The sequence below is a fragment of the Ascidia mentula genome, chromosome 3 (assembly GCF_947561715.1).
Source record: "Ascidia mentula chromosome 3, kaAscMent1.1, whole genome shotgun sequence".
Classification (NCBI taxonomy): Eukaryota; Metazoa; Chordata; class Ascidiacea; order Phlebobranchia; family Ascidiidae; genus Ascidia; species Ascidia mentula.
The window spans coordinates 5,158,523-5,180,708 of record NC_138568.1 but is presented as its reverse complement, the minus strand read 5'-3'; the positions used below and the strand labels follow the sequence as shown (position 1 = coordinate 5,180,708).

General features: G+C 35.9%; 3 protein-coding genes across 7 annotated transcripts in view; all 3 read left to right on the top strand.

Moving 5' to 3' along the window:
* Positions 1-22,186, top strand: part of LOC145896063 (uncharacterized) — a 93,787-nt gene that overhangs the window by 63,518 nt on the left and 8,083 nt on the right. Inside the window, exon 46 of one of the 2 annotated variants that reach the window (XM_082984881.1) lies at positions 88-237. The exons of the other annotated variant lie outside the window; for it this stretch is intronic. The gene's annotated coding sequence lies outside the window, so the exon portion shown is untranslated. Of the gene's footprint in view, positions 1-87; positions 238-22,186 lie in introns of those variants that run through there. 2 annotated transcript variants of the gene reach the window in all.
* On the top strand, positions 124-6,422 carry LOC145896069 (uncharacterized). The gene is made up of 7 exons (XM_082984895.1): positions 124-260; positions 1,085-1,246; positions 1,882-2,043; positions 3,026-3,181; positions 3,594-3,744; positions 4,609-4,682; positions 5,151-6,422. The coding sequence occupies exons 2-5, from the start codon at positions 1,085-1,087 to the stop codon at positions 3,618-3,620; spliced, it is 507 nt and encodes a 168-aa protein (XP_082841021.1). The 5' UTR covers positions 124-260; the 3' UTR covers positions 3,621-3,744; positions 4,609-4,682; positions 5,151-6,422.
* LOC145896064 (uncharacterized) overlaps positions 10,081-22,186 on the top strand; it is a 46,313-nt gene continuing 34,207 nt past the window's right edge. The window contains exons 1-20 of one of the 4 annotated variants that reach the window (XM_082984889.1): positions 10,081-10,218; positions 10,805-11,319; positions 11,379-11,515; positions 11,606-11,731; positions 11,790-11,830; positions 11,893-11,929; positions 11,987-12,055; positions 12,125-12,163; positions 12,257-14,049; positions 14,129-14,287; positions 14,930-15,055; positions 15,427-15,588; positions 15,687-15,842; positions 15,923-15,976; positions 16,257-16,364; positions 16,775-16,936; positions 17,069-17,236; positions 17,345-17,398; positions 17,675-17,830; positions 18,452-18,613. In XM_082984889.1, coding sequence (XP_082841015.1) covers positions 10,168-10,218; positions 10,805-11,319; positions 11,379-11,515; positions 11,606-11,731; positions 11,790-11,830; positions 11,893-11,929; positions 11,987-12,055; positions 12,125-12,163; positions 12,257-14,049; positions 14,129-14,287; positions 14,930-15,055; positions 15,427-15,588; positions 15,687-15,842; positions 15,923-15,976; positions 16,257-16,364; positions 16,775-16,936; positions 17,069-17,236; positions 17,345-17,398; positions 17,675-17,830; positions 18,452-18,613 — 4,275 coding nt within the window. In that variant the 5' untranslated portion in view covers positions 10,081-10,167. Of the gene's footprint in view, positions 10,219-10,804; positions 11,320-11,378; positions 11,516-11,605; positions 11,732-11,789; positions 11,831-11,892; positions 11,930-11,986; positions 12,056-12,124; positions 12,164-12,256; positions 14,050-14,128; positions 14,288-14,929; positions 15,056-15,426; positions 15,589-15,686; positions 15,843-15,922; positions 15,977-16,256; positions 16,413-16,774; positions 16,937-17,068; positions 17,237-17,344; positions 17,399-17,674; positions 17,831-18,451; positions 18,614-22,186 lie in introns of all 4 variants that reach the window. The other 3 variants (XM_082984888.1, XM_082984891.1, XM_082984890.1) reach the window with 3 other exon arrangements.

Sequence of the window (22,186 nt, the reverse complement as noted above, 5' to 3'; positions counted from 1 at the left end):
ATGTTTAAAATCTGAATATTTGTGAAGCTTTGTAGCGAAACCTTGCAGAGCAACAATCAACATTGTTAATTCCTGTTTTTATTGTAGATGGCATCGTTGGAACTTGATGAAAACACAGTTGATGATGAAAGTGCATTTGCTATTGCAATCATGTCAATCATGTATTGAGTGGATTAAGAATCTGTCTCTAGTGGGTTGTGAGATGACAAGTGGTGGTATTTGTAAGATTTGCAAACTCCATATCACAACTTCAGAAACCAGTAAGTTGTATGTTAGACCAGTGGTTTCCGAACTATTTACGGTCACAAAACACTGAATGTTCTGAATTCATTCGCCACTCAAAATTACATTATGTTTAAATAAGTTTAGATTAAAACAGCAATATATGTTGCACACCATTGGTTTGAATGCTTGTTTTGTTTTTTTTAATGCAAACAGTGTTTGCTGTTAAGACACCTTTTATATTTTTATTTTGCTACCAGCGTACATGGGTTTAGGGGGGTGGGAACCAGTAGGTTTGGACTTCTAATCCAGTAAGTCCAGACTTTTTTTGTGGTTTGTTGTTGCTGTTAGAGGTCATTGGTTGGTGCTGTTCATTGTGAAGTGTGCTTTGTGTCAGGTGCATGTCAGTCACTTTGTTTTGCTTTATTGTTATTATTAATTTACTTGTTTTTCTTGAATAAGACACATTGATATTAATAATTTCCTGGATTAGTTGCGTAAAGACTCCCTAAGGGCTAAAGACTGCACAGGTACAGTGTATTAACAATAGAAAAATTCCTTAAAAATATTTGTACACTTCCCTTAATAAAACCTACTAAGGCTATTCCAAAATCTCCAAAAGTTTTTTTTTCTTTTTGTAGCAAACCGTTTGAATTTATTGTGTCTCGTGGCATTGCAAGCATATACCTGCGCTCAAAGTCATGAACCTGTTACTAAGTTGGAGCCATGTGTAGTTTGGGTTCTTTTCCTAATTGACTGAGCTACCGGAACTCAGCGATTCAATTTGAATGATTTTTCTGCTCTTTGACATCATAATTGATGCAATGGTATTGTTGACTTAAAAACTTTTGATATGTTTCAGATGACGTCTTTAAATCTTGATGGGAACACAGTTGATGATGAAAGTGCATCCACTATTGCTTCATGTATTCAGTGGATTGAGAATCTGTCTCTGGGGCATTGTAAGATGACAAGTGGTGGAATCTGTAAGATCGCAAATTCCGTATCACAATTTGAGAAACCAGTAAATTGTATGTTAGACTAGTGGTTTCCAAACTTTTTAGGGCCGCAACACACTGGGATGTTTTGGTTTCATATGCATCACACCAAATTTTAACGTGTTTAAATCAAGCTATATTAAAACAACAATACTGGTTGGGCCCAAATATTTCCAAGCCCTTACTTCAAAGTAAAAGTAAATTAAACTATAGCGCGTGCACCATCACAAGACATGAGTTTCGGTTTTTGGTAAAATAACACAATTACACAAACAGTCTTTTTTTTCCAAAAATAGCACAGACGCAGGCATCAGTAGTTTGTAAACCTCGATCACAAGGAACAGTAATACAAAATCTCAAAATAGAAAAATTTCCTACAAATATTTGTACATTCCCTTTAACAAAACCTAGAATGGACAATTCAAAATTTTTGTTTAGTTTGTGCATTTCTTGCAATAAACCATTTGATTTCATTTGGTCTCGTGGCATTGCAAGCATATAACTGCAGCCAAAGTTACAAACCTGTTACTAAATTGGAGCCATGTGTAATTCGGGTTCTTTCTCCAACTGCCTGAGCTTCTGGAGCTCAACAATTAAATTCATGAGTGATTGTTCTGTCTCTGTGATGTCATAATTTATAAACTAATTATCATTTTTTCAGATGATGTCGTTGGATCTTGGTGGGAACACAGTTGATGATGAAAGTGCATCTGTTATTGCCTCATGTATTCAGTGGATTGAGAATCTGTCTCTGGTGGGTTGTGAGATGACAAGTTGTGGAATTTGCAAGATTGCAAATTCCATATCACAACTTCAGAAACCAGTAAGTTATATGTTAGACCAGTATTTTCAAAAAAAAATTGTCAAAGAAAATCTTTAGGGATAATCAGTACAGACAAGTTACGGCATTTAATGCACAATGTATGAGCCTGATTACGTGGATGATTGTGTTAATTGAAAGACCACACTAAACTATCAAAAACATGCTTAAATTCACATTTTGCCCCTAATATTAATCTTCATGTGCGCCACAAGTTGCACAATCCTAGTTTAGATGAATGTTTTGCTTTTACTGAAACTTTAAACAATGCATTTCCCATTAAATGCCACCTTCCATATTGTATCTCATGTTACCAACACGCATAGTCGTATCCAGAGGGAGGGGGTACAAGATTCCCAGGCTCCCAAGCAATTTCTATTAGCTGACAACCTCATATGAAAAACTTTGCATTATTTTTACTGCACAAACGCGAAATCAGTGAAAAATACGTTTTGGTCGTTTTTGTAAAGCTTGCAGTGTGGCTTTTTGTAAAACTCTACCACATGTAACAGTAATGTGGTTTGTGGAAACCTGGAAGTTCATTCTGGGAATTTTTATTCCCACATTTAGCACTATTTTTCGCCAATTTGGTTTAATTGGATCCCATGGCATTTAAAAACATAACAGCCATCAAGGTCAAAATTGTTAAGTTGGAACAAAACTTGAAATCACGTCTGTTTTCATTCCTAGCCTTTTCTTTGTAGAAGTAAACCGATCAAATTCATCAAGCGATTATAATGCCTTTGTTACGTCATAATTTATACAATGACGTATACGAGCAGTGAGCCATTAATATTTGGTGAGCTGCAGATAGTTCTGCACACAAAATGGAATAATCTATCTAGGTCTGGCTAGTTATCCATTGGCTGCACTGATGAGACCCGATAGGTCGATGATTTTTAATATTTTACCAGCAATTGGATTTAATTACATAAACACTTCGTGTCACATATGTCTGATTTCCTAATTTCACCTTTTCTTCCAGATAAGAAAGTTGGATCTTGCTTTTAATGACATACGTGGTGATGCGACAGAAACCTTACTCAAGTGTGTTCACAATATACAAGATGGATTTATAGCTGGTAGTGAGTTCTTCATGGATGACGACTTCGAAATGAAATTCCGCAACCTTCCCGACCCAGTAAGTATGATAACTATTTGTTCCACGTACAAACTGTCATTGCTATTTGATGCTAACACGATAATAATATGTTTACCTCAAGGGTTGTCTTGTATTAAGGCTTGTGTCATGTGCAAGCCTCGGGTTGCCACCACTGGGTTAATATAAAGTCGACATCACCCAATACCTACCATGTATTTTCTAGTTTATGTGGCCTAAGATATAAAATAAAATCACACAAACAAACTCGACTGAATTTAGGTTCACAGGCATCGCAGCCTACTGAATTTAAGTATTTTATTATGTGTGAGTAGATGTTGTGTTTATGGAAAAAGGTACAAGTCACAAAATATTTGCCTCATGAAAACTATCGTCAACACTACTGTTATTATAGTTAAACGATGTATGACATAGCGAATTCGTTGTATTGTAGAAGCCAAAGTTGAAAGTTATTAAATAAAAGATGAATCTCTAACTCCTACTGTCCACTTCAATCCATCCCTTATATTTGGGTTTAACGAATGCAAGTAAATATGATTGATCAATTGGAATTATTTTGTGGAGATCAACTCCCTCCTAAACCGGTAAGAAGATTTCTTAATGACGTTTCATCCATAAAACTTGAAGTTTGAATATTTCCACTTCCTTGTTGGTTGTGAACCATCGGCTGTAAAACCCCTAATGTCTCTTGCTCCATCTACTGGCGTGTTTTCTACAAATGTTTAACCATAAGTTGGTGTATCAGAGTCAGTTTCGTTTATGTGTTTAGGAAACCATTGTTTGGTTAAGGGCCACGTCCGACGATTTATTTCAACAATCTCAACTGACTTATTGTACCTGAAGCGTTTTAACATTTTTACTTTAAATCTTATTTTTGCGGAAGGTTTAAAGACATTTTTTATGGTCGGTTGTACCTTCGGTACAACTTTGTCATAAAAAACAAAACGACGTAAGATATGGGTGCTTGCGAATTTAGATTTATCAAAATTCATGTACGGTATTTGGCGTTCACAAAAATCTAGCAATCTTAGTAACAGCGTTTATTTTGACCTCAAATACAAATAAAACTTTCCAACGCCGTAACTTCAACTTTAACCGTTTATAATTTCCCGCAACTCTGTATCAAGGTTAGTGCGTAAGTAACGATTATCGTTTCATGTCAGTAAAGTTGGTAACGAAACTTTTGATGATCGAACTTTACAAAATAACACATAAATATTGTAAAACCTTGCTGTTATCGGGTGACTTTTGAATACTGGAAGAAGGCCTTAGATTTACAACCAGGCGATAAAATTCAAAATTTCATTCAAAATTTAATTAACTTATATCATCGGTATCGTAATATTCTGACCACTCCACACTAAAGTTCAGTGTTTCTCTTCGATATTTTGCTAAGATAGAAATGCGCTGAGCTCTGTTGAACGACAAGTAACAATATATTACTTCAGGCTGTTTGCTGCCAGAATCAACAGGGATTTCTGTCACTTCTCACCAATAATCCTTTCCTTCATAAACCGAATCGGTGAGTTTGAATATTTTCAACGATTTTCACTTATTCAGTGACTTTCCATTCAGACTCAGGTCGGTCTGTGGTCAATGCACGTTGTTGTATCTCTTACCAAGTAGAATGATGAAATCTAAAACAGCCGGTTATTAATTCGAGAACTCGTTTGTTTGTAAATACAGGAGGTGGAGAATATTCCTTGTTTCATCCTTGTTATTTACGCACGTGATTACCCACGTCCTGTATCGTGGCATGGCGATATATCGTCACGTCACGATTACTTTCCAACGTATCGTCTTCTCATCAGGGTAGATGTGAGACCGCGATCCAATCGTAACCTTTGACCTACTTTAACTTTTAATCCTTAACTGTTCATCGTCAGATTTTAAATCTTTCCCTTCCTTGCGGTCTCATATTTTTCTGTGCTTCATCCAACTTCTGTGTGTTATTTTGGATTCAAACCTCACCGGGAGCTTGATTTTTCAGATCTCGCTCCGACTTGTCAGGAAAAAGTAGCTGATCCAGCTTGGCTGCAATGTCTGGGCTGCCAAACTTGTGAACCCCATGATCTCGATACGATAGCTGTGATCGCCAAGTAAGGACCTGCGCAGTGGGGCGAACCTGCCAATCATGCGATGGCATGAAGCATTGGTGCATTTGCAATGTTCGTTTTAATGTGGCGTATGGTCAAGGGCGTGTTTTTTTCAATAAATCTTGAATCTTTTTGTTTTCTGCTCTGTGGTTCATTGAGTTTCGTCTTTAATTCTCTCTTACGTAAATGGCAATTGTACATGTTTATCCGTTTTCCCAAAAAATTTTAGATTTTCCTATACATGAGAACCAAACATTGGTTTTAACATTTGGTGCAGTTTACCTTTAAAGGCGACCTGTATTAATTTTGCATTGTGCCATGTGGATCCAAACTAGTATTATGATATTACTTATTTTGCTGGTGTGAATTACGTTTTGATGCAAACATTAAAACATAAAGGCTTCGGTAAAGTTTTATTATAACGCTCCCAGCTTACACCGGGACTCGAACCCTCGCCCTATTGACCATGTTTACGACGACATCTAGTGTGTTTTATCGGTCATTTTTTCTACCACTACATGTCGCAATATCAACCATTACCAAATGAATGTATTATCTAGGTTTATGTCCTCCTTCGCATGTACTGTTCGGCATACACCAAAATAACTCCATTTTTTAATGTTTTTTAAACTGCGCTCTTCTTTGTGCCCGATTTGTAATTTATAGATGCAAATACGCTCAGAGACGACTAACAACGACAGACTTTGTAAATATGTTGCAAACAACAAGATCCATTGAATTAAACATCGCCGGTAAGAAAACGCACCGAACCGAAATATCACAAAAGAAAGCGATCGTATACGCTGCTTGACGTGAAGACTACCCATGTAACTTGACTTCTTGTACTGATTTCTCGCTAGTATGTTTAACCCTTGTTGTCTTTTTTTTATATTCTTGCTTACCCTTTTCGATTTAATACGTTTTGTTAAGAAATAATGTTTAGTTGCACAAGGTAGAAAATGCATTATCTGGGCCAATTTATGTAAACTGACAACATAGTACGTATTAGAAACACATGTTTTTTATTACTCCAATTATAAAAATCTGTGACATAAAGCAACTCGTCCAGATGCGAACAACTTGGACAATTCACATCGCTCCACCCATTGTCGCCTAATGTCATTGTTTAATGTCATGAAACCAATGTTTGGTTCGCAATTACAAGTGTAGGAAAAAAAACAACAGATTTTCCTACACTTGTAATTGCGAACCAAACATTGGTTTCAACATTTATGTGCAGTTTACCTTTAAAGGCGACCTGTATTAATTTTTACAATGATCCATGTGGGTCCAAACTAGTATTACGATATTGCATATTTTGCTGGTGTGAATTACGTTTTGATGCAAACATTAAATCATGAAGGCATGGGTATATTTTTTAAAAAGCTTGATTGCACCAGACGGTGTTTCAACCTGGTGTACTTCGTCGACCATGCTGTCAAAGCCTTTGAAATGTCCACATAGGTCACATTTCCGGCATGTTTTCGAACACCCTGGCCTTGTATGCTATCAAGCTTCACGACCAATTGGATTGTGCAAGCTTTGGCATTTATACAGCAATTTGTAGGGTATGTCAAGAGAAATACGTCGGACAAACAAAGAATAAGTTCTCCACCAGGTGGAACAAGCACAGACAAATGTGGAGAACATTTAACACCGATGAAGCGGGAGACAAAAGTGCGCTACTCCGCCATTTCCAGGTACATCACCCAGCGACGTTCCACAAAAGACCTGATTTGGCTACATGCTGCTCTGTGGTGTTTCTTTAACAACCCCCTATGGAGCATTTGGACATTTGCAAAAACAAATGGCAAAAAATTGTAAACGCACAAATCAACATACAAAAAATGGTACTACCTGTGATCACGTGATATGCCCAACGGTTTTATCTACATGCAACGCATGCTTGCGGCTGCGGCGCTACCCCACGCAAGTAGGTCACCAGACATTGCTGCTCAGAGTGTCTTGGAGGTTACCACCAGCAGCCCATTTGTTCGGCCAGTTTTTAGCATTTATTTTTCAGCATTTTATTTTTGTTTTCCGTTTTATTTTAGAACTGAAGATGCTTATTTTAGCGAAACATGTTTTTTTTAACAATAAATGCGTTTTGACACTAGGTTATTTTATATTGTAATTCTTTGATAAGCTGTATCTCAGAAACCAGTCGCCGTATCAAGCTACTTTTTTCGGCAAAAATGTTTTAAAGTTATGACCATCTCTTAGTTTAATTATTAACATGTTTTATTTTTCTGTGTCATATGCACTTTAAAGAATGGCCTCGACTGCTGTACCAAAGTTGATTATCATGATTACTGCGACAATACGCAAATAAAGAAAACACATTCGTACAGTTTGAACAATGATTGTAACCTATACTAAAAATAGTAATCCACTACGGTATTGCTGCCCCTTAACTACTTACATCAAATAACTGTACGGCAGATTAGAAAGACAAGATAAACAACAGTCAAATACGCAAATCTAAACAAAACGAAGTGTAGATGTCCAAAACTATGGAGCATTAATGCATAACAAGTGCATAAAGTGACGTAAAAAGCTATGACCAAGACCCAAGATTTTTAGTAAAATATTGATCTGTTAGTAAATATATGATTCCCCGACCAACCGTCACCAGTAGATTAGGGCAGAAAAGCACAATACCTTTTGCCACGCTTTCAAGTCAATTTAAACTTTGGCAAACGCCGTGTAAGACAAAAAGCAAGTTCAGTGACGTCAGCGTTTCCAACACCAATCAAGGTTCTCGCTTCCAGCATGGAGAGGCAACTTTATGTGCGTTGTTTTCCACTCTGGGAGAGATTGTAGAAAAATTTTGAGCGAAAATTTAGGAATCATTTTAATCATAAACTTTGATAAATACAGTGCAGTTTTTTGTTAGCTTGGTCTCGCTACTGCAGTTGTTGTTGTTCCACTGTTGGCAGTGTCTCGCCGTTATTCATCCGGGGTTCATGGTCATGTCGCTCCCTGACAGTTCCGCTGTCGATCGCCTTCGGCGTTATGAACGCTCGCCATAGTGTTTCGGCAAGTTCCCTTGTTTGAAGGCGTGTCCGCGCTTAGTGGTTGCTTTTTGTTTTTAATGGGTTTATCCATTTCGTTAGTATTAAACATATCTTGTTCATGTTGTTTTCATTTTAATCCAATACTTTGGTAAAGAATTCTTTCAAAACGAAATCTGCTACCACCACGGTCGCCGAAACCGCGCCATGACCCTTTATCAAAGCGTTAAAATTGTAAAACCTAACTCACAAATAACTTTTGTCTTGTGTTCTTTTTTCAAAACTTAACCTATGCAAGGTATTGGTAACTTGTGCCTTGCTTTTCTTAAATGCCTAAAGCTTATACTTTTCTTTCTGAGCTGGATCTTTTAACTGGCGCATCACGTGTGACACGAAGCCCTCGACTCACGTAAGACTGGAAATATATCTTCTTCCTGTGGGAGAAACAACTTACAGTGTGCCGATGTGACGTCACACCTTTTCAAACGAATTTCGTAGGCTGAGGTTTTTATTCGCCAAATGTAACACGCCCTGGTGCACAACAACCGACCCAACTGTCTTTCCTCGACGTTGCCTCGGACTAGCATCTCATTCTCTTTCTTGTGGGTTTTCGCCCAGTAAAATATTAACCTATGGATACAAAGCGAGAAACGGAAAACTGACATTAGGTTGGGGTTGCCATATTATCAGCTAATATGCACAAGCCTTCTTATGTCTTCTTTCGACGGTAGTTTTTCAAGGACTTGTGTGTTCTTGCGCGCCGTTCAACTTGTCAATGATTTGCGGTTCCCTTGGCAACGGTTAGCGATTAAAGTGTGACCTCTTGTGGCCATTGTTGAAAAGGCGTTCCCGAAAACCGATTGAATTCACACAGAACAATAAACTATTGTTTTCGTATACTACGTGAGACCTCTTTATTAAGTGAATGAATTTACTAAATTTAAGTTTTCTCATAACGATTTGGGACACACAAGCTTTTAAATTCATGCCGAAACGGCGTTTCGGACGTTCCGACTTCCTTCCAGCATTGTTCACCAGACCAACAACGTGAAGATAATAAAATCAAAGAGTATTGTTCACCACTAAAGCCACAATAAAACACAGACAAGAAACACCAGGACTCCACAAAGCAGGATTGTTATTTGACGCTCTTCCGCCATTCTGAAATACACTTTTATATTATCCTCTCCGAGGTCGCTGTCGACGATTCTGGAATCTTTGTTGAGGCTTGTTGAGGCTTGTTGAGGAATTAACACAACGGAGCCCAACCTTCTTTGATGTTGTAGGCGAGCAGTTGGTCTTTTGGACAAGTCTTCGGGACGTAGGCCTAAGCGTTGTGTCTCCAGTATGCTGACCTGTGTTACGAAATGTTTACATTGTTGGCGACACAACTACGAAAAACTTAAATTTGTAACAACGGTGGCGACGCTCAACTTTTGCCTATTTAATTTAATTTAGTCAGGGAGTTATTTGAGTAAAAAATGTGGTTTGTTTGAAAAAAAAGCCAACTACTGTAGAACTAGCACCTTTAATGAAGTCATTCAATAAAGTTTAGAAGGAATAGCCAAGCAGACTTTGGGCGATAATTTCTTGAAATTTTTAAACAAACTTGGTTTTATTTTGGTAGTATACTTAAGTCTCCCATTACTAGTTTTAAGTGGCAGTAGTTTGTTTTTTCCACTTTTTTCACCTGTTGTTAAATTTTGATATATTGTGGCGTTTATTGAAATGTAAAATGATTTTTGTTTTTGTATTCTGTTAATTAAATTGGTCATTGTTCATGAGAATAACAAGCATGTTTTGCAGAAAACTAATTTTTATTCATTACACATGAAAGAAAAAAATAGCACTTGTTGAATTGATAAGCTTTTTTAGTTTGGCATCAATAGCAAGTAAAATGGATTTTGATGGTAACAGTTCAAATGTATACCAGAACCAAGCAAGTCAGGTATGGCTAGACTACTTCATAAAATAGATATGAATTTGTATGGCAAAAAATCTTTTGTACCACTTAAACTACTGAGAAAAACAGACTGGCCCATAGTGCTGCAAACCATGACATTTAAACAGACTTTTGGTAAAATTAAATATGCAGTAATGGGGCATTCATTGCCAAATTATATTTTAGATTGTAACCGAACCTACTGCCTAAGTAGTGTTACAACCAAGTCACTTAATACCCTGTACCAGGTGTTGATTTTGACTGTTTTTGATGCATTTGAAGTTTAATAGTAAATTGTAATTGATTATCTTGTTAAGACACAATACACCTTTGGTAAAGCTATAAAAATGTTAGAATTACCAACAAACAACCTAACAATGGCATCAAGCAAGTATTGGTTTGTGCAGGAGGGTCCTAAAAGGAATAACTTCGTTTTCTGTGTCTTAAATGCTTTTACAGTTATCTGGTAAATCCAAGTATATTGCCCGGCCGGGCCCGAATCAGTTGACAAGTTGATATCTGACTAGGGTTTAAGCACCCAGATCACATAACTGGTAAAAACATAACAATGTTTGTTTTTCTATCGCTTTAGGATTCCTTACCTCATGATGTTGGACAAACAAACAATCTTCAGTCAACACAATCAGGTCAAGGAATCCCACAGGCGACCAATTTGCCAGCTTTCAACCAAACCCAATTCGTTCCACACCCACAAACACCCCAGCAACCCACTGTTTGGCAACCCAACCAGTATGTAACCTCTCATCATCTTAGTGTACCATCAACATCTCATCTTTATGCAACACCTCAAAGCCACCCATCAGAATTGGGGCATCCCCACACACAATACATTCCTCAACCCCCACAACCTTACCCCTATCCCACAGGATATACTCCTTCCCAACATTATGCTGGGAGGCATCCATTCTGTAACCAATACTATCCATCACAATGGAGGAATTCCCATCAAGCTATTATGCACCCTAGGGGAATGATTCCTATTCGAAGTTCACAACCAACTTTGCATAACTATGAACAAGGAATTGAACCTCAAATGATCGCTCAAAACCAGCAACTGCATTCACAACTTGCACCCACCCACCCAACGTATGTAGAAACACATCTTCATTCTACATCACTTGTTTTATTTGAAACATCATTTTCAGGCAAAACTTTACACAACAAGCACAACAGCCTTGTCTGGAAAATGTTGGTGTGAGTCAGAGAGAAGCTGCACCAAATACTAGAGCACCAAACAGTCATAATCTTCAAACAGTGTGCAACCAAACCCAAAACCCTCATGGTAAAGGGTTCTCATAATTACTGTATCACATCATGTGCATAGTGATGCTGATTCCATTAGGAGTAGATCAAGACAAATATTAATTTACAGATTTCAGTCAAACCATATCAGCAGAGTCAGAGAAAACGTCTTCAGCAGATAATGTGCAGCGTTCTTCACAAAATCTTGAAGATCTGCAAATTGTTGGTCATCGCAGCACATTGCCTCCCCTACAAAGTGAATTTTTAAATCACCATGCAAAATTTAAATACTCACCAATTTTGCTGTTTTTTAGGTTTTGAGGAAAACTTAATGCAAATGAACGCATCAACGCAGGTAAAAATAATACACTGGGTTGCATTTTTTGTGCGAATTTATTTTATACATTTTAAAATCAGGAGGAACCAAGCTTGCAAAAAACTTCCACACAAGCAAGTATGAAAATATTAAAAACAAGAAATGTTTCAGAACTTAATAGCTTTTTTCTGGCAGGTGGTGTGACGAATATAAGTGGCAAGCTTATCGGGAATCAAAACTTGTACACAGCAAAACACATAAACAGTAAGCAATGTTTTCCTTTTTTTTAATCTGGTTTTTGTTGTTGTCTCAAAATGTATTTTTGTTTGTCAGTAAACACAAGCAACCGCCAACAGGACAAACTGACTGAAGGTAAGAGTCTATGTAGACATAGTTTTTATATAATGTTTGTTTCAAGATTCAAAATCTTTGAAAAGCAGCTAAAATGATTTAACTTTATTTCAGATGAGCAATTTCACATGGGGATATTATTGCTTGAAGCAGCTAAAGAGCAATGCAAATCAAAGAGTTTTTTAACTTTAACTCAACAACAAATTGAAGTTTGTCCACTTGACATAACAGATCAACCATTAAAAGAAATTTATCGTGCTGGACATCAACCTCCAAAAAAGCATGGAAAGAAAACAGTCATCCCACAATACAACGATGAAGATGGACATTACAACAGGAGTAAAGATTATGAGACAATAGACCTAAAACAGGACAGTAAAGTATCAGTTGAAGAATTGTTCACAAAGGCAGAAATAGCAGCAAAAGGTAGAAACAAGCCTCAATTTGCAAACACTGTAGCATTAATTGGACAACCAGGAATTGGGAAAACCACACTATCCAAGGTTATAACAGAAAAAGCAATGTCTGGTGCAATGGAGAATGTTGATAAAATCCAATATTGTTTCTACATTTCTGTGAAAAACATTGACTTTAAAACTCCCACAACATTTTCCAGATTTCTGCTTCAAAACTCTTTATCACCAAACATTTACAATAAATGTCCTGCTAAAAAACTCAATGAAGAATCACTTTTTCAGTGGCTTATTAACATAAAATATATGTTTATTGCCATAGATGGCCTGGATGAAGCTGCAGCAGATTGGAGTTTAGAGTACAGATATGTTGATCTTGAAAAGGAAAATGAACCTCTTCAGTATATATATGGTCTTATGAGGGGCGACTTGCTCACTGATGCAAAGAAAGTTTTTACCTCTCGACAGAAGCATTTTTTCTCCATTGATTCAGAATGTCGACCATTGTTTGTTGCTGAGGTTATGGGACTTAATGAAAAATCTCAAGAAAATCTTTGCAATCAGATTTGTAGAAATAAGGGTGCTGATGTGTGGAATGTCATAAAAGGCAATCCGAATATTCTTTATTCTTGCTATGTCCCAGCAAAGTGCATTTTTATTGCTTTTGTAATCTGGAAAAGTCTTGAAGAGGGTGGTAATGGTCGATATCACTCTCTTACTCATGTTTTTGCAAATGGATTTAGATACTATTTCAAGCAGGATTTTGTAAGGGGAGATAAAACAGAGGTTAAGAAAAAAGAATATTTAAACAAAATAGCTAGATTGGCATGGAATGGTTTCAAAGATAGCAAACTTGTATTTACCACTTATGACCTAAAAGAAGTTGGAATTACCCCAAAAACATTGACGGGACTTCTTGCAACATTTGTGACGGAGAAAAATTGGAACATGAAGTTTATGGATTCTGAAGTTAAGAGCAACTTCTCACATTTGATTTGGCAAGAATATTTCGCTGCTTGTTACCTTGTCTTTTTTTCAAGTGTTCAAGAGTTTACCAAACTTCTTCCTAAACTTAAAACAAATAGATGGGAAGTTGTTGCAAAGTTTGTCTTTGGCCTTTGCAATAAAAATCTTGAAGAAGTTGTCAAAGATTGTTTCAGAAATTTGAACTATCTAGTAGTTGCTAACAAAAATGACTTGCTGAAAGAGTTTTGCACCAAGCAACTAACAGAAACTGATGTTGGGGGAAAAAAACTATTGCAAATTTGCTCATGGTTACATGAAATTGATGAGGAAACATTTTACACGGAATGTCTTCATTTGCTGCCAGAAACATTAATTTTAACCGGGAGCATACTTCCTACTGATGCTTATAGTATTGGTTGTGTTTTAAGTACATCAGGGAAATCTTACAATGTTAAAGTATCGTCAAGTTGCAATTTTTACCATGGAAGCTTTGAATCTTTGTTGACCAGAATCTCAGAGCATATAAAGGTTTGAAAACATCTTACTTTAATAAAAATGCAAAGCATGAAAGACAAGGACAATTACCAGATTGTTTTATCATTGTTAGGACTTCTTGGTCAGTCATAAGGTGACCAATCAAGTGATGAAAGATTTGGCAAAGCACAACTCGGCCATCCAAGGGGATCTAGTAATTGATCTTCAGTATACCCCAGAAACTCAATCCACAAAAAGTCAATTTCCCGGCATTGATTCAATGAATGTTTTGGTAGAGTATTTTTATTTTATTTTATATGGCACATTAAAAGTTATTGTTTCTTTTGTCATAACCAACAAATTAACAATTTTTCTATTTGTTCTAAAACATTTTGGTTAAAATAATTTTTTTTTAGTCGTTGTGTTTATCGTGTGTTCAAAAGAAAATTGTTGTTGTTTTGTTTACGAGACTTCTGTATGTACACATAGCCACGAAGTATGGAAGAGTGTTTGTTGTTTTGCGAACATAATTTTATTCAGGCCTTAATTTATTTTTACATTTATTAGGACTACAAAATTGATATCATGTTTTTGTACTTTTTTGTAATTGGCAATGAACCTATGCACATAATTGTGAGAACAATAGGCTGGATTAAAACATTGACATGCTTTATTTATTTATGATGCTTTGGCAATAATTTTGTTGTTGTTGTTTTACAATATTGGCCTCCATTATGTTCTTAGAATCTTGTGACCCTGTTTCTTATGCAACTAAGTGCTAAACTTACTTAAGAGTTACTATTATTGTGACTTTATATTAAAATATTGTTTTACTAAATACAAAAAATATTTTAACAAAGACCATTATTGCTTTATTTAACTTACTATAGTTGTGGAATAATTTTCTACTGCATAAATAAACTTTATTTATTAGACAGAGAAAAAAGCAGTCAGCCAATGGAGTGTGGTAAAGAAAAAGCCGAATGGAGAAACATCAAAAATGTCTTTTTCTAGAAACTTTCTAAAACGATTTTCACGCTATTTTCAACCAACAAACAAGGTAACTTACAGCTAGAGCTAGAGGTATTAAAGCACATTTTACGTACCTAAAAATTGTTTGATGTGCCAAATTATGGAGTTAATTCCCTGTGCAATATTATTTTTATTTTGCCCGAGTATGTGTACGTAATTGTTGGCACCCTTTTTATTTAACCACTACTTTTTATATAACAAATTCCAATACTGTTTTAATCATAGTAATTGGTAAATATAGTAGAAACAAAAGATAGTGAAATCTTTCCCTTGATATTAGTTGATATATACCTCTTAATGTTTTTAAATGTCATATTATATTATGTTTTCAATTTTTGCACCTAAAGGGAAAGATTTTACAATTGTAGATTTCTATAAACCAACCTACATTTGCTCTAGTTACGATCACTGGTGCTGAGAGGTTTCACAGTTGATGATGAAAGTGCAAATGCTTTAGCTTCATGTGCAAAAGTTACAAAGAATCTCTCATTAAGTGGATGTGAAGTGAGCTGTACTTCAATGACAGAACTTGCAACAGCAATATCCAAGCTTGATCAACCAGTGGGTTTTGTAGCAACATAGAAGTTTGTGGTAGCAATATAGAACTATAAATTTTGTTATCTGTGAACAGCAAACTGAAATTTTTTGTTAATTTATAGATGGATTGTCTTGATGTCACAGGACTCCCAATTTCTAAATCTTTTCAACAATGTTTATATAATCCAGCCAAACTGCACATTAAAAAGCTGATTGCAACGAAGTTTAAAATATCACTGATTGGAATTAAAACATGTGAGATGGTGGAAGTACTTCCGGTAATTTTTTGGCTTAATCTTAATAAAAACTTAATCTGTTATAATCTAAGATTATGAAACATGATATTTGTATCTTTTAGAGTTCAGTGTATCCTGGAATGTTCATTGAAAATTACATTGAAGCAGCATTTGAGGTTTGAATAGTTTCTAACTAAAACTTTTCTCAAGTATCAAAAAGTAAACCACATTCATTAGCATGAATAACATTGGTTGTTACTATTTTAATATCAAACACTATATGTTTTTACTACTCTTAATAGGAGAATTTTTTCATATGAAAGTTAATAATTTCAGGAAAAACGAACATTTAATCATCATGGGAAGGATATTTTATATGTTAATGAGCATTTAAAATACCTGTTTCGAGTTAGTTAACTTACAGGTTAAGAAAAACTGAAGTCTCTGTGTTCACAGATGGATACCATCCCCAACCAGCTTACAGTGGATGGTGATGAAGAAGCATGTGCTCTGTCATATGTCATACATTTATTTCCACCAACACTTGAACTTGCCGTGGAAAATGTTAGTAACTTTGCAATCCAAGAAGTTGTCTGTGGAATGAAACAAAAAGTATACTTCTTACTTACATGATAAAAGATTAAAAACCAAAATAGGAGTCTGTTTGGTATTGAGTTATTCTCACAAAAGTTTTCATGCAGTCATGTTATGTATGCAACTATTTTGTGTCATGTCCCCATTGCAAACTTACAAGTCAATTTTAAAACAGAATATAAATTTGTTAATATTTAATATTCAGCTTAGATCACTAAATAGCATTGATCTGAATGATGAAGCTGCATCTGCAATAGCATTAAGTGTTCACTTGATTGAACACCTATCTTTGTCTGGTTATATTACTGTTGGTCCGTGTGTGTGTAAAATTGCTTATATCAGGAGCTACTGACGTTGTTTCTCTTGCTTTTTTTTATCAGCTTACTTCACTCAAACTTGACAACAACAAAATTGATGATGAAGCTGCATGTGCAATAGCATCAATTGTTCATTTAATCAAAAACCTATCTCTGTCTGGATGTGATCTTTCTGGCTTCAGTATGTGTAAAATTGCTACTACTGTATCAAGATTGGAACATCAAGTAAGTTAATTGTTTTTCGCTCAAAACGTTGAATATAAATATTATGATCAATAAAACAGTTCATGTTGTGCAACAGTGCAGCAATTCTAACGGAAGTTTTTTTGCTGTAACAAACACAAACTTTTCTATTAGATGAACTGCCTGGATATCGGTGGAAACTTTATTTCAAATTCGATCCTGCAATTGCTTTTGGATCAAGCAACGCCGCATGTTAACAAGCTGACAATAACTAAGTTCCAAATGTCTGTGAATGGAATTGAAGCTTGTGGAAAGGTTGATCTGTTTCCAGATGTTCTACTGGTAATTCGTTTAAATTCTTTACTTAAATGAAATGAACAAACTATTTACATTTAAATCCAACATTTAACTTGATTCATTTACCTACAAGTTCATGTTTGTATTTTTCAGAGATCTGTGCATCCTGAGATGTTGGTTAAAAAGTGCACTGAAGCAGCATTTAAGGTTTGAAAGTGTTAACAATTTGTATGTACATTATTGCAAAAGAAACTCGTTCAGATTGGATAGAATATTGGAAAACTTGCAATGTTAAAATATGTGCCATGGTAGAAAAAAATTGCTCCTAATTATGCACCCATTCATTGTTGTATGATTGTTAGAAACAAAGCATTTTTCAAGAAGTAGAATCGGCCTACAGTAACATTTTCTAGATGCTAAACTTTAGAACTTTGGTTTATAACCATCTGATATTAATCAATATGTTTTTTCCCCCTTTCACAGTCAGATTTAACTGCAAGCCATCTTACAGTGGATGGTGATGCAGAAGCTTGTGTTTTGTCATGTTTCATTCATTTACTTCCTCCAACACTTGAACTTACCATGAAACATGCCAGTAACTCTGCGATTCAAGCAGTTGCCAAAGTAATAAAACAAAAGGTACGAACTAAGATGACTGTTTATATTTGGATTTAAAACCAATATACTGCAAGCGATACCTGGTGATCACTAACCTTGTAACAAGGATTTGTATTTTGCCATCATCAGTTCTTGTAACATAAACATAATACTCAACAATACAACTAATAAAATGTCTAAAATCCTGATCAGAAGTGAGACATATAAAAACATTTAAATATTACAACAGTATGTGGGATGTAAACATAACGCTGTATGTTGGTACGCTAACAGAACAAGTTAAGGGAGTTCGAATGTCTCTACACATCCTTGGCCACACATAAAGACTTGTTTTGGTTTGACAGTAAGTGTTGGTCCAGGATGTGATAAAGCATACACTGAAAATAATGTTGTTCCCTAAAAACACATCTCTGGTTTGTTGTGGATTGACACTCACAAATTACCCTGGCTGTAGCCTATGTCTTAATTAAACCATAAAATTGACCGCCATGTGTAATTCGGGTTCTTTCCTTAACTGACTGAACTATACCGGAGCTCAACGATTAAATTCACCAAGTGATTGTTATGCCTCTGTGACGTCATAATTGTTACAATGATATTGTGACATAAAAACTGATTCCAACAATTTTTCATTTGTTTCAGATGACGTCGTTGAATCTTAATTGGAACAGAGTTGATGATGAAAGTGCATCTGCTATTGCTTCATGTATTCAGTGGATTGAGAATCTGTCTCTGGGTGGTTGTAAGATGACAAGTGGTGGAATCTGTAAGATTGCAAATTCCATTTCACAACTCAAGAAACCAGTAAGTTGTATGTTAGACCAGTGGTTTCCAAACGTTTTAGGGTCACGACACACTTGATTGTTCTCGATTCGTTTGTAATACACCAATTTATTTTTTGACAAGTTCCTTCAGCATTTGGTACACGATGTTTGGGCCTGATTACAAGGATGAAAGTTTAAACCAAAAGACGTCGCAAAGATAATTGCACATAGTCTCAACGATTTATGCGATTGACCAAAATATTGACATAAATGTAAAGGTGGCACAACCCAAAATTTTCCTTAAAATATGGGAAGCATGATTTGAAAAAATGCGACGTTGCTATTACTTCACAGACAGCCATGTTTTCCTTTTTTCGATGCTAAACGAAGTGACGTACCATGTAAGCACTGACATCAATCTTTAATTGTTTTGTAACAACAGCAACCCTTTCGTTGTGCCTTCACTATGCGAAAGTTCTCTTTACTGCATTTATTTTTTAATCGTTTGCCGTTATTACGTTGCGAAAATAGTCTACAACATGCCAACGAAATTTCCCAAACTCTTTTAATGTATGCGTCGTTGGCACCGCGCCATAACACGTAATGTTAAGCTCGGAGAGAACCAGACTACAAAAGAGTGAAAAGGTATATATGCTACCGTAGTTGGGCGTTATAACAACGTTATTTTAGCTGCGGAAGTGTAAATTTGCACCTCTGTTAACTATGGGGTGTGGTTATGATACTCCCAGTTAATGACATGAAAAAGCTTGGCAAGTTAGCGATTTACCGGATTTGACTGGTAAAAACTAATAAAACTATAGCGCACGCACCACCGCAAAACATGCGTTTCGGTTTTCGAGAACGTTTGTACTTACGTTTTTTACAGCAAAATCCAAAGCACGAAATAGGAAAACATTAGTACACTCCCTTTTATAAAAAAACCAGAAGGGTTTGGAATACTAGATTTTAAATTATGCCAATCTTTCAATGAAGATATATTAAAGCAGCAATGCAGGTTGCACACTCCTAGTTTGTATGTATGTTTGTTTTCAAATGCAAACTGTGTATTTGGTGTTAAATGACCCCTTATATATTCAACTTTTGATACTAGCGTACATGGGCGTATCTAAGTTTAGGAGTAGGTCCGGACTCGCAAGCAATAAGTATTACGTTAAGCCTTTAAAATCTACTCAGGGTGGCATCTTGTAACTTTATGAGAAAACAGTATTTTTGTTTCTATTTCAATAATCCATGGCGCAAACACCACCGCAAAAACATGCGTTTTAGTTTTCGGAAACATAACACAGTTACGGCACACCCGTCTTTTATTGCAAGAATAGCGCAGACGCAGGCTTTAGTAGTTTGTAAAGCTCGATCACAAGTAACAGTAATACAAAATCACAACATAGGAAAATTCCTTGAACATATTTGTGAACTGCCATTTAATAAACCTGGAAGTGCCAATTCAAAATCTTATATAAATTTGTTTATTTCTTGTAATAAGCCATTTGAGTTTTTTGGGTCGCGTGCCATTGCAAGCATATAACTGCGACCAAAGTCCTGTTACTAAGTTGGAATTCCTGTTATTTGTCTAATTGACTGAGCTACCGTAGCTAAAAGATTAAATTCACCACGTGATTGTTCTGCCTCTGTGATGTGATAATTGATACAATGATATTGTTGACATAAAAACTGATTCCAACAATTTTTCATTTGTTTCAGATGACGTTGTTGCATCTTGATGGGAACACAATTGATGACGAAAGTGCATCTGCTATTGCTTCGTGTATTCAGTGGTTTGAGAATCTGTCTCTATGTAGTTGTAAGATGACAAGTGGTGGAATCTGTAAAATTGCAAATTCCATATCACAACTTGAGAAACCAGTAAGTTGTATGATAGACCAGTGGTTTCCAAACGTTTTAGGGTCACGACACACTTGAATGTTCTGGATTCGTTTGTAATACACCAATTTATTTTTTGACAAGTAAGCCTACAGCATTTGAGACACGATGTTTGAGCCTGATTGCGATGATGAATTTTTAAACTAAAGACTTCGCAAAGATCAATGCACATGGTTTTAACGATTTATGCGATTAACCAAAATATTGACATAAATGTGAAGGTGGCACAACCCAATATTTTTCTTAAAATGGCTACCGGTAACAAGATTTAAGTGAAAAGTGATGTTGCTATTTAGTTATGCACCAAAACAGCATTTTTTTATTCGGCCGAAACCGAATATTCGGCAAAAGTTGCCGAATAAACCGAAACTAATTTTGGTATCCATCTCTTAACGCAACAAATTTAAACAAAACATGTGCTGGATTGGATCTAATCCTAACGTACAACCATTTACTGGAACATGAAAGAATAACCTTGACTGCTGTATCAACTGCTTAAAAGTTGATTTTCATAATTTTTGTGACAATAAACAAATAAAACGAACAACAATCGTACAGTTTGAACAATGATTCTAATCTATACTAAACCTCGCGTATCAGCGTTAAAGCCAGTAAAAAAGTTTCGGTTTTGGCGGAATTTGCAAATACGTTCGGTCGAAACCGAATAATTATAAAAAGCTTAGTTTCGGTCGAATAAATTCGGCAACCCGAAGTTTTGGTGCATCCCTATTGCTATTACTTCACAGACAGCCATGTTTCCCTTTTTTCGATGCTAAACGAAGTGACGTGCCATGTAAGCACTGCAGCACTCTTTAATTGTTTTATAACAACAGGAAGCCTTCCGTTGTGCCTTCACCATGCGAAAGTTCTCTTTACTGTGTTCATTTTTTAATCGTTTGCCGTTATAACGTTGCGAAAATAATCTTAGAGTTAAGCTCAGAGAGAAGGCTACAAAAGAGAGTATAAAGCTAGCTATGATAGCGTAGTTGGGCGTTATTCCATATCACAACTTTAGAAACCAGTAAGTTGTATGTTAGACCAGTGGTTTCCAAACTTTTTACTATTATGACACAATGGATGTACTTTATTCGTTCCCCACACCAATTTTTAAATGGATTTAAATTTTCAGCTATATTTAAACAACAATTTTAGATATTTACTGAATACAGACAAGTTACAGCACTTGATGCACAAAGTTTGAGTCTGATTACGTGGATGATTGTTTAAATAGGGGTTTTTATGCTGGGGGCGTGGATGGTTGAGAAGGGATGCGCAAACGTTTTTAAATTACCCGTCTAGCCACCAATTCGTGATCTATCCATGTTTAGCATTTCTTTGTACAAAAACCATTACCATTTGTCTGTTAAACCACCAGAGCATTAATGTAAATTTCACAATGATAGCTGTGACGTAATAATGGTAATTATGTTGATGAAAGTAGTCTTGGAATAAATGATTAGTTGTTTTCCACTTGAAAACTCGACTGTGTAGCTGTAGCCGATCTGCGATATGCATTGTCAAATTATCGTCTTCTAAACCAAGCATTAATTCACATCAGACGCGGTTTTTAAGCGGCCGGGCATTCACACCAGCCGTCAGCAGAGTCGGTACAAATCATGTGGTTGCCAAGTCACACAAAATAAAAGTGGGGACCGCGTTTGTCATTGTTTGTTTAAATAACTGGTCCGTTTAACAAAATGAATTTTTAAAC

What these genes read in the sequence shown, in the direction of transcription:
- LOC145896069 (XM_082984895.1), top strand. Translation starts at nt 1,085, where the DNA reads ATGACGTCTTTAAATCTTGATGGGAACACAGTTGATGATGAAAGTGCA. An exon ending in TATCACAATTTGAGAAACCA is followed by an intron (nt 1,247 to 1,881) that starts GTAAATTGTATG and finishes TCATTTTTTCAG; the next exon opens with ATGATGTCGTTGGATCTTGG. An exon ending in TATCACAACTTCAGAAACCA is followed by an intron (nt 2,044 to 3,025) that starts GTAAGTTATATG and finishes CTTTTCTTCCAG; the next exon opens with ATAAGAAAGTTGGATCTTGC.